Source organism: Camellia sinensis, chromosome 3, assembly GCF_055761805.1.
Source record: "Camellia sinensis isolate YWXY chromosome 3, ASM5576180v1, whole genome shotgun sequence".
Lineage (NCBI taxonomy): Eukaryota > Viridiplantae > Streptophyta > Magnoliopsida > Ericales > Theaceae > Camellia > Camellia sinensis.
In genome coordinates, this window is record NC_138963.1 from 126,538,280 (window position 1) to 126,550,813 (window position 12,534).

A 12,534-nucleotide genomic window follows, 5' to 3' on the forward strand; every position below is an offset into this window, starting at 1 on the left:
TATACTTATTTAAGACACCTCAAACAATCCTTTATTTTTAAATTTTAATGACATTAATCATATATAGAATAAAATATAAGGAATTAAAATACATTTTACGGTCTCGTTTAATAATATTATTTTTTAGTTTAAAAATTAAAAAATCATTAAAAAAATTATTAACTTAAATTAAAAAATCAAAATTTTCATTTTCTCTCTACTTTTTACACATTTTTTATTAAAAAATTAAAAAATCATTCTAAATATACTAATTTTTTACATCATATTTTAACTAAAAAAATTAAAAAATTACTAAAAAAACTTTGTTTAGAGTGTCCTAAATAAGTGCACTTTTTCTCTTTTTGAACTAAAAAGTTAAGGAAAAAATATTGATATTTAAGCTAATTTTTTCATTTTTTATGAAAAAATGTATATTAAGAAATATATAAAGAAGTGTGTAAGAGAAGATTGGAGATAAGTGAATGACAGTTGTACAATCTGGCGGCCGAATTCTTGGTAAGAAATTATTGGGTACTTTTCGGGCATTGTAGTGGATTGTTTTGTTCGGCCCGTGGGGGCCATCACAGGTCCTATTTTGATAATCTGAACCATTGAATGTGTAGAACTTGTCGAGTACTATATGTTATAAAAAATCGCGTTAATCGGATATCGATAGCTATCTAATCAGGTTTGTTTTTTTTCAATCGTTAATTATAACACCGTCCATTTTTTCATACAAAACTGATTTGATCATGTAATTATCGATATTCAATCAATGTCATTTTTTACAGACATACAGTACTCGACGATTTATACACATTGATGGTTTAAATTATCAAAACGAAATCCGTGATAGGCCCTACGGACCAAATAGCATTGTGAAAAATTATCCCAAACTGTCTAATACTTGGGACAAACGTTGCACAACCCTTTTGACTTTTCATGATTACTGAGTTGTATAATGTGTAAGAAATTATTTTTTATTATTTTTTTTAACAAATAATAATAATTTTTTAATTTTTTGAATAATTTTTTTTTTTTTTTTTTTTTTTCGAATGGTCAAACTTGACCTTAGCCTTGTTACCAAATGAGGCTTTCCTTCTAAATAAATTATGACACAAGTTACTTAATATAGAGATATTTTAATTTTTTTTATTAAATCATTAATGAATTTAACGATGCATTTCAATTTATAAATAACGTGAAAAAGTATAAAATGATTTCCAAACATTAAGACAGTAATTGGACAATACTCAAACTATAATGGAGTAAAATAAAATTTGTCCAATACAATACAATACAATAAAACGAAAAAATAAAATATATGTGAATTGAAATTATACACAACACTTAGCTTAACAAATAATACTTGGTAACAGCCAATCAACACATGGCCATATCATATATGAATGAAGGAATTATACAAAACTAAGAAAACAAGAGTGAAATAATTAGCTACATTACATATATTATTAGCAAAGAAGAAAAGCAGAGGCCTTGAAAATATGCATTAAAGCATATCAGAAAACACACAATATGAAATCTCATGGGGGGCAATTCTATTTCTTATCAAGTCCCCAATGCAGAGCATAGATAGGAATAACATATTTCATATTCTTGTAATCTCACTCCTTTCGGTGGCATCGGAAAGGAAAGTTGAAAAGTGGAGGGGACTAAAAAATTGGTGCCAACGTGTAGAGAGATCAATAGTAAGGAATAACAGGGGGAGGAGGAGATGCATAGGAGACTCCTCCAATGGGAGGAAGTGGAGTGTTATACAATAGCGGCGGTGGCGGTGATGGGTAATGGTGATGCTGTGTAGGAGGAGGCGGGGACGATTGTGAATGGTCATAACTTGGTGGTGGTGGTGATCCTGGCAGACCACAGCCAGATTCAGGTGGAGGAGTGGGCTTCACTGGCACGGGAGGTGAAGTTTCTGTTGGTGGAGGAGCCATTACATAAGGAGGCGGAGGTGGAGGAAGCGAGGACAGTGGTGATGGCGGCTTAATTGGCTGCTGTGGGGACGGCTGTGAGTTCTGAATAGGTGGCGGTGGTGAAGTTTTAGGCTGCGAGGGTACATAGTAAACGGGCGGTGGTGGTGGAGGTGTTTTGTGGTGTTTATAAGGAGGCGGTGAGTTGCCAATGGGCGGCGGAGGTGATGTTTTGGGTACGGAGGGAACGAAGTCAACCGGAGGTGGCGGGGAGACCCAAACAGGTGGTGGTGGTGATGGCGGTGAAGGAGGTGAATGTTTATGGCGTGAGGGCGTGTAATGAGGCGGTGGGGGAGGAATATTAGTCTTGGGCGAAACTTTTTCAGTAGGTGGGGGTGGAGGCGGTGCATGATGGGCCTTGGGTGTGGGTGTTGAAGGTTTAGGCTCTGTAGGTGGGGGAGGAGGCGGAGGAAGATTAGTCTTTGGTGAAACTCTTTCAGTAGGTGGAGGTGGGAAGGAGTGCATTGGCAGGGGAGGAGGCGGTGAAGGATTGACCTCGGATGATGGCGGGGGTGGAGGGTGTGATCTGAAAGAAGGTGAAGACCCCGAAGAGGGTGGAGGCCGGGAAGGACGGACTTTTGGCCTGGGTGAACGAGATGCAACTGGCGATGGCGGTGGGGGAAGTGGAGCCTTACCACGACGACTCCTGTTCCTGCTGCGGTTGCGGCTGCTGCTGCTGCTCCTGCTGCTGCTTCCGCCCCCACCACATTTAAACTTGCTGCAATCAACAGGGCGGGCAGCTTCAGAAGAGCACTCCTTGGAAGACCTTTGATCCATCTTTCCTGGAATGCAGTTCTCACGGTCGTCGAAAACCACCTTCCCTCCGGAAGAGACAGCAGAACAGGAGGGCGCCTCCCCAGTGAAGTAGTTGAAGGAGTAGGTGAAGTTGTGAAGCCTTGGAAGCTGGCATACACTCGCAGGGATGACGCCAGTAAGAGTATTGTGGGCCACATCCAGCTGCTCCAAGCTCCTCATGCGTCCGACGGTTGAAGGCAGTGAACCCTGGAGGTGGTTGAAGCTAACATCAAACACAGTGAGCTTGTCGAGGAAGCCGATTTCAGGAGGAAGACAGCCCGTGAGATTATCATTAATGAGGATGATCTCGTTGATTGTTTTAGCCATCTTCCCAATGCTGCCTGGGATGCATCCTCCCAGATCATTGTTGGCAAAAACAAACACGGACACGGGAGAATCGCCGAGGTTTTGAGGGATGCCGGAGCGGAACCTGTTGTCGTTGAGGAATATAGCGTCGAGGTCCTTGTCAAAGAGCTTAGAAGGAAGGGGACCCTCGAACTCGTTAAAGCGGAGGTCCAAGTACTTGAGGGACTGCAATGACAAAACAACTTGAGGGAAACTGCCGACGAAGCGGTTGTTGCTGAGGTCGAGCTCATGGAGGAGCTTCATGCGCTTGAAGGTTTCAGGGACGGCGCCGCAAAAGCGGTTGGAGTTGAGGTGGAAGAGGGAGAGATCGGTGAGGAGACCAAGCTCCGTTGGGAGGTAGCCGGCGATGTCAGCGTGGTTGAGGTCGATGCCGGCGACAACCCTTCGAGAAGGATCGGAGGGAGAAGGAGCACAGAACACTCCCAAATAAGAGCAGACGTTGGGACCGTTCCAGTTGGCGGTGAAATTGAATGGGTCGGAGAAGATGGCGGATTTCCATGTTTGGAGGGCAACGTAGGCCTGACGGAGACTTGGGTTCTCAAACTGAAGAGCCTTAATATTATTATTCACAATATCGTCCATGTCATTGTCATTATTGTCATTGTCATCAGCGGCAGCTACCGACGCCGGGCAGATCTGAACAATGACAAAGTAGAAGACAATGAAGATGGTCAACAATTTGAGTCGCCGTCCACCACCACCACCAGATAAACGCGGAGGAGACATGTGTTATTGGTTTTGTTGCCTTCTGTATTTTGGTTTTGGGAAGGAGGAGTAGGGGAAGGGGGAAAAGGAATGGAAAAGGAGGACTTCAACAACAATGATGGTGTGGGTGCAGAAAATATATCATCACATGAATTCAATTATAGGAGAGAGAGAGAGAGCCGTGATATGCGTCCAGCTAGCTGCTTAGCTTGATGTTCGTGTCTGTCAACTCCTCCTCAAATGGCCAACCCATCCTGAACCAACCCTATGTTTTATAATAAAAATATTTAGGAATGATTTGGAATATTCTAAATAATTATATTTTTTAAATTTTTATAAAGAAATGTGTAAAAAAATAAAGATGCGATATTAATTGAAGTAACTCAAAAAATATAAAAAGATTGGTTAAAATAGGTTATGCCCAACAAGACTTTAAGGCCAAGTTTGGCTAACCCAAAAAAGTGCACTTATTTCATCTTTTTATCTTTTTTAGGTTACATCAATCAAAATCCCATCTCTATTTTTTCTACACATAATACAAAAAAAAGTCAAAAAGTGCATTTATTTAGTCTTCCCAAACTTAGCCTAAATTACATTGACCTCTCCTAGAGTTTACCTTAATTATAAAGACTTCTTTTATAGTTTCAAAAATAACACGGGTCTCTCTTACTTTTGAAACTAATATACAAATACTCTATTTCCATTAAAAAAGCCTTAACGATATTAGTTTGATAGTAGAATTGACCATAATATCTCTCTCATTCATTTATATATAGAGAGAGAAAGAGAGAATATATATATATAAACATATACATATCTTATATATATACTAGGGTATACCCGTGCCTGAAGGTTCGGTGACCATTAATTGAATATAAAATTATTGGGTTAAAATGTAATTTATTTAATTTGTTTTTCAAAAAAATTTGAGGTGAAAATATAAATAGATGATCCATATGGTTTTAAATTTTCAAATAAATTTTATAATTAGATTTTTCAAAAGAGTTTGGTGTATTGTAGTATTTTTGTTTATGTAACCCACTTGCAATTTGTAATAGAAAATAAGCATTTTATTATCCTAGCCAATAACAGTACCCAAATAAATTTCTATATCCACATTTTTTTAGATAGTGAGTTTGGTTGAAGTAAAGAAGAGAAATCTTAAAGCTATAGTTTTGCATCAATTTTAATGTAATGGTTAAAATTTATCAATTTTTATGGTTTGGTGGTCAGTTTATTGTGTAGAAAATTAAATAAATGAAAAATAAATAAATTGTATGCTGCTTGGTAAATAAATCAATTTGAACATAAATTTTCCAAATTTATAGGTAAACGAAATAGTGAAAAGTAAACACATAATTACGTAAAATTCAAGCACAATAAAAGCATAAGATTTTAAACAAACAACAAAATGTAAATCCCACAACACAAAAACATCTATATAAAAATCAGACGAAATACGCCAGCCAATGCTATGCAATAGAAAAAAATAAACAAATTAAGCACACTAGCCAATGCTATGCAATACAAAAAAAAAATGTCAAATAACAAATTAAGTACCCCAGCCAGTGCTCTGCAATACAAAAAAAAATGTCAATAACAAATTAAGCACACCAGCCAATGTTCTGTAATACAAAGAAAATGCAACACCCTTCCTAATAAAAAGATAACCAAATAAAAATATGATTAGTTTTGTTTAACCTAATTCAAGAGCATATTAGGAAGAAAAAATATCTAACATTTACAAAAACATATATCACCTAGTGTGTTACATTTACAAAAACAAACTCATAGCATAAATCAATAATTCAAATGAAAATTATCTAACATACATCTAAACAAATTGTTATAAATTTCACATAGAAAAAAGGCTTTACAAAACTATTGTAAGTAATAAATTTCACATCGATCAGAAACTTTACAAAATATGGATCGTAGCTAGCATATATGTACGCTATTCACAAAAGTAAATATGAGATTCAAACTTGTTCTTTCTTAGAAATCCTAGGAGCGCCTCATCACTTTCCAAAAAGTCCTCGTATCAACTTGTATGTATCCCCAGTGAGGAACATGCACGACAATCTATTAATTTATGAAAATAAAAAAGTTAGTATATTAGCAAATACAAAAGTTATATATCAAAACACTTTCAAATTACCTTGTTACATCTCCATCGAAGCAATCTAGTTATATTTATATTTTTGAGCTCCATATATTTTTTAACCCAAACCTACAAAAGTCGACACATATAGTAAAATATTTTTAAAATAACAAATTTATCAATAAATAGATTGTACCTTTTGACAAAGTTTTTCTTGGAGTTGATAAAGGTTACAATTATTTTTTAGGAAATGTTAAAGAGAGCTAAAAATACTTTGTTTGAGTGTACAAGCACACAAAAAAATTGACAACACAGTTTAAATGATCAATGGTCACTTAAACAATATGATTGGTTTTGTTTTACTCGATAAATATTTTTTTAAAGATATTGAATATATACCATTGGACATGCGTTTTCCTTCCATTTGTCAAAAGAAGTTGCCTTTTCTTTTCCTTTAGACATTGTCTTGGCCTTTTCCTTTTCCTTTGCCTACCAAAAATAAATAAAATTTATTCAGAATACGAAAAAGAACAAGTATTTATAGAATTTATTAAGATTACGAAAAAAGAACATTTTGAACTTGATAGTTATACTTACCTTAGAATTGCGGATAATATTAAGATTGCACTCATCACGAATAATAACACTGATATTCCTAGTATCGTGGAGCAATGAGTTTGCATGAGTAGACTTACAAATATTTGTTGTGTAGAAAATAAAATTTGTTAAATAAAATCTTAACAATAAGAATATGTATTTGTATAATTAAATACAATGTTTTATTAATTCCTTTGTGAAGCTAAAGATGTGCTTGGCGAAAGTAGATGTGTAAACATTACTCCTTTCTGAGCCAGTGGAGTATTAGTTGTGCTTGGTGGAATCAATTCTCTCGATCTTTCTCGTTCACGTCGTGAACGTTGTCCCAATTGATATGAAGAACTTGCCTTATCATTTATTTCGCGTTCTCGCCGTGCACGTTGAGCCAATGCAGCTTTCGATATAACATTATTGTTATGTGCCTAAAACATGAAGATTAATTTCATAAGATGCCTAAATTTTATCATCTACTGTTTTATACTTTTCTCTTCATTTTTCATTTCTATTAATTTACTTTATCTTAATTCCCTTTCCTTCTGATATTTTGTAAAAAAATTGAAAACTTTTTCATTCTGTATCCCTCCTCCCCTCATTCCTTTTTTGTTATATTCCTTTTTTATTCTCTTGTCAATAGCAAAAAGCCAAAAAAGAATAATAATAATTTAAAACAAATATATTGTTTTTTGTACAAATCCTATTTTAGTATGCTTCAAAAAAAACATTTCACAAATTTATATGAAACTGTTTACTATAAGAACAGTATATGTCACTATGCAAGTAGTATGTCAATTTTACATTTACAAATAAATAAATAAATAATCAAGGTTCATGGTCCAAAATAAATATTTCAAAAAAAGAACTTTAAATGGGAATGTTGAAGAGCCATACTACTGAACATGTATTTTCCTTTCCCTTGCCCGAAACGGTGGTCTTTTCGTTTTTCTTCAACAATGCCTTGGCAATTTCCTTTTCTTTTGCCTACAAAAAAAAAAAATTAAAAAAAAATAAAAAATAAAGAATAAAGAAAAAATCTATATATGTAGAAAGTTTTTAAAAAATCTATAAATAAGAATATACGGTATATACAGTGTTTTGAATGAAAAAAAAAATCTATATAATTAAATTGGGTCTACCTCTCGAACACGGATGACATTAAGGTCACGCTCATCACGGATAACAACATTAACATTTCTTTCTTGAAGAAATTGGACCTAAAAATACAAAAGAATTAGAGGTAAAAAAAAAAAAATTATACATGTAAGAAAATGAGTAAAAGGAATCAGTATTACAGTTCGACGTAGGTCTCCATCCATCTGTAAATTATAAGAAAAGAGAATTTCGTTATAAGGAATTAGATAAAAAAAAATTATGAAAAGAAAAGAAAATTGACTTTTGCTTATAAGAAAAATGTTCTTTTTTTTCAAATAAATAAAAAAGAAAACAACTTACGTGACCAAAAATAGTAATGTTGTCCATAATTAGCGGTTGAAGGTCAATGGTGTCTTAACGTGAAAGTGCCTGGTTATGTAAATTTGACAAAGATAACTGTATTAAGGCAAAATGAGGTTTAATAATTGCCGTAAAGAAAAATTAATCGCTACAAAATTAACAGCCTCCTAACATATTTTAGTTAACAACCTAGTTTAAGAAGTTCGTTTGTGCATGAATATCACAGATGGAGAAAAAGGATAGAAGAAAAATTAAATACTCTCATAGAAATCTTCATAATTTTTCTCTATTGACCAAAATGTAGAACTATAGCAATACATGATTTTGTGGTTGATTCTATATAGCAACTTTGCATTGACAAAGGTTAATTCTTATGGATTGTATTGCCCATTTTTCCTACTAACAACTAAATAAATTATAAAAAAAATATAAATTATACTAATGAATAAAATTTTAGCAAAACTTAATTATAGAAATTTAATTACTAAATTTGTATTTAAAAATGTGAAAAAAAAATAAGTAAAAAACTACAATAAAAATTTATAAAAGGGCTCACCACACTGTAACTGAAAAATTACAAATACCTTTTGTATGATCTGTATAATTGCAAATGCCTTTTTCAAAAAAGTATACTACACAGTAGCTTATTTACTCCAAGGAGTAATACTCTCATAAAAATCATTAAAAAGTTAGTAAAACAAATTTTTAAAATAAGTTTAAGTTTTTTCAAAAGTCTTGATAAACATCTAAAAAGTCTTTTTTTTGTTTGAAAAATTCCATAAATAAAATTGAAACAGCAAAATAAACCGAACTCTTTTTAAAGAGAGAGAAGCCTAAACATTTTAAAATAACAGTTTAATAAAAAACCAAATTAAAAACAATTCACTAAAAGCAAAAAAAATAAGGGTCATCAAATAAAAATGATTAACTTTTTAATATTCCCTTTTCCTTTCAATCAACAAATTCCCTTCAAATCCTAAATCCAAATACAGCCTAAGAGAGATGGAAAAAAAAAAAAAAAGAAGACCTATCATATTACAAAATTAAACTGTAACAAAATCTTTGTAAAAAAAAAAAGAATAGTTATTCAGGTCCAAAAGTTTGACTTATTTTATAGGTCTATTAATATGTTTAATTATCAACCAATCATCTTCTTAACACATCACTGGGTCTATAAAATGGGTATAAAAAATGAACTTGTATACGTATTCACATAATTCATCATACATTCCAAAAAAAAAAGTATTCTCTAGAAATTGAACAGCTATATACCAAGATACATAACTATACCAAACATTAAAAGCTTAATGTGTAATCTAATTATTGAAATGGTTTCAACTTTGAATCTATATCCAACGGTAAAGATAAAAGAGACAAAATCTCAAATTAATCTCAACCATTCAATCTCATGGACACTTAGGATAGATGTCCCATCTGGGAAAAAAAACAGAGCTCCCTTATTATATAGATTGGCACAGGTTTAGTTAGACATGGCTTTCTTAGACATGGCTTCTCAATATATATATACATACTGGAATCATACATAAAGAGAGGGCTTGGGGTTTGAAAAATACGAAATGTGGTTTAGATTTCCATACTTACCACATCTGTAAAATTAATTTAACTCCTAATAGATTAATTTTACAAACTAATAAAATTCAAATGTTATCGAATTTTACAAACTAATAAATTCGAACGTTATCAAAATACTATACAAACTAATAAACATGTGTTTTATGCAATAAATAAAACTCAAACTAAGGCCTTGTTTGATTAACAGGTTAATAAAATAGTACCACTAATACTACCAATCAAACATGCCCCAAGTGTCATTCAAGGAGAAAAGAAAAGAAAAAGAAAAAAAAAACACAAAGATTAATTTAACTCATATCCATATTGGTTAAATTTGAAACTAAGGCCTTGTTTGATTAACAGGTTAATAAAATAGTACCACTAATACTACCGATCAAACATGCCCCAAGTGTCATTCAAGGAGAAAAGAAAAGAAAAAGAAAAAAAAAAAACAAAGATTAATTTAACTCATATCCATATTAGTTAAATTTGAAACATTAGATAAAAAGTCAAAAACTAATACAAAAAATAAACTCATTCAACACAAAAAAACATGCCCTAAGAGGCAAAGGAAGGTATGTTTATTTTCTTCTTCCAATTTTTCATTCTGTTTATTAAAAAAAACAAAAAACGCCCTTTGTTTGGTTTCCTAGAAAGCAGAAACCCACTTCAATTTGTTAAGTAATTGGCACATGTTTTGTTAGACATGGCTTTCTTAGACATGGCTTCTCAATATATATATATATATATACATACTGGAATCATACATAAAGAGGGGGTTTCATATATACATACATATTAGAGTCATATGTATAGATATATATACATTCATAATCATATATAAAAATAAAAGATTATTTACCTTGTTTAGATATGAAAGGTCTTAAGGAAGTCCACAATGCTTCAGACTCAATGCTTCAAACCTGTTGTCAATATTATTGAAACAAAAGATTATTGAAGATTATTAAAGATATCCAATTCATTAATATTTTGAAAGATTATTAAAACAAAAGATATCCAAAGTTCAGATTTCCATTTGGCCAATTGTTAGCTACTAATTAATGCTTGGTTGGTTGTGTATGAATGACATTTAATAAATCGTAGAGGTTATTTGTAAATCAAATTTGAATGTTATGAAAATGCTATACAAACTAATAAATGGGTAGTACCTTTGATTAATAAAATAGTACCACTATTACTACTAATCAAACATGCCCTAAGTGTCATTCAAGGAGAAAAGAAAAAACAAAAAAAAAAGAGATTAATTTAACTCCTATCTATTTTGGTTAAATTGTTTGCGAATAGGAAAATTAGCTAAAAAGCCAAAAACTAACACATAAAATCAACTCATTCTCTCTATTTAAAAAGCCACAAAAAAATAAAATTAAATTATGGACTTGTATCACATACATACATACATACATACATAAAATACAATTATACACTTGTATCCAATCAAAACTCAGTTTTCCATTTTTCCCATTATTTGTAAATCAAATTCGAATGTTATCAAAATGCTATACAAACTAATAAATAGGTGTTTTATGTCCATGCCTGAATGCACTATCTAATAAAATTCTTATATTACAATCTATGTGTTGCAAAAATGTTAACGACCATAAAAATGTTTTATGAAAAGTGTCTCAAAGTTGTGATCAAACAACCAAAAATATTTATGATCAATCAATCAACCAACGAAGGCTAGATGATTTTTCGTAAAACTTTTAAGAGAAATTATGTATTATGTAGCATACCCAAATAAATATAGCCCTGAATAGTATATCAAAAAAACCATAGGAAGACCACTATATCAAAAGTTACATTGATCACAAATTGTTCTAGGACCATCTCAGATGAAACAAACAAATTTAGATGAGTAAACTAAATCAAGCCTTAAGTCCCATCAAATGGGATCGATTGCATAAATAAAAATGTACACAATAAAATAATCAATTTCAAATTAGTTTAATAAAAATTAAAATTAAAATTAAAAAAGCCATTGCCTATTTTGAAGAGTGATTGTGGTCAGCCACCACGACAAAATAAGAAGCCACTTACACACAAATGCAAAAAATATATTCTTGAAGCCCCAAACACATTTCTCATGTGATGGCATTTTTTGATGCCTAAAATATTAGAGTGATTTCATGTGGACAATGACACTTTTTACCAAGAAAGGTAATATATCTTGTATATAAGAATAGCACTATCACATTCTCTCTTCTTCTTTTTTCATCTTGTCTCACTCAAATGCCTCTCCAACTCACAGAAAATAATGCAGTGGAATGGAATACATCTATTGATCCTCCATAGCAAATTTTGTTTCATAAAGTCAAAAAGCCAACAAATAATTTCATAAAAATAGTACCACTTTGATTAACAGGTTAATAAAATAGTACCATTAATACTATTAATCAAACATGCCCTAAGTGTCCTTGAAGGAGAAAAGGAAACAAAAAAATAATAATAATTTAACTCCTAATAAAATTAATAAAATTCAAACTAATAATAAATTAATTTAACTCCTAATAGATTAATTTTACAAACTAATAAAATTCAAATGTTATCAAAATGCTATACAAACTAATAAATTCGAATGTTACCAAAATGCTATACAAACTAATAAACAGGTGTTTTATGCAATAAATAAAACTCAAACTAAGACCTTATTTGATTAACAGGTTAATAAAATAGTACCACTAATACTGCTAATCAAACATACCCCAAGTGTCATTCCAGGAGAAAAGAAAAAAAAAATCAAAGAATAATTTAACTCCTATCTATATTGGTTAAATCTGAAACATTAGATAAAAAGTAAAAAACTAATACAAAAAATAAGCCCATTCAACACAAAAAACATGCCCTAGGAGGCAGAAGAATGTATTTTATTTTCTTCTTCCAATTTTTCATTTTTTTTTATTTAGAAAAAAAAAAAAGCCCTTTGTTTGGTTGCCTAGAAAACAGAAATTAATATTAATA

The 12,534-nt window shown here is 31.7% G+C and overlaps 1 protein-coding gene and 1 long non-coding RNA gene across 2 annotated transcripts; both read right to left on the reverse strand.

Moving 5' to 3' along the window:
• Positions 1-1,348: 1,348 nt before the first annotated feature.
• On the reverse strand, positions 1,349-4,232 carry LOC114298630 (uncharacterized). Its single transcript, XM_028243244.2, has one exon. It carries the CDS (start codon positions 3,855-3,857, stop codon positions 1,683-1,685), a length of 2,175 nt encoding a protein of 724 aa, XP_028099045.2. The 5' UTR covers positions 3,858-4,232; the 3' UTR covers positions 1,349-1,682.
• A 2,599-nt stretch (positions 4,233-6,831) lies between these two features.
• Positions 6,832-8,145, reverse strand: LOC145821126 (uncharacterized). The gene is made up of 4 exons (XR_014363166.1): positions 7,984-8,145; positions 7,824-7,847; positions 7,668-7,745; positions 6,832-7,512 (listed from the first exon to the last, which is right to left on the reverse strand). It is a non-coding gene; the product is annotated as an uncharacterized LOC145821126 (long non-coding RNA).
• Positions 8,146-12,534: the final 4,389 nt, after the last annotated feature.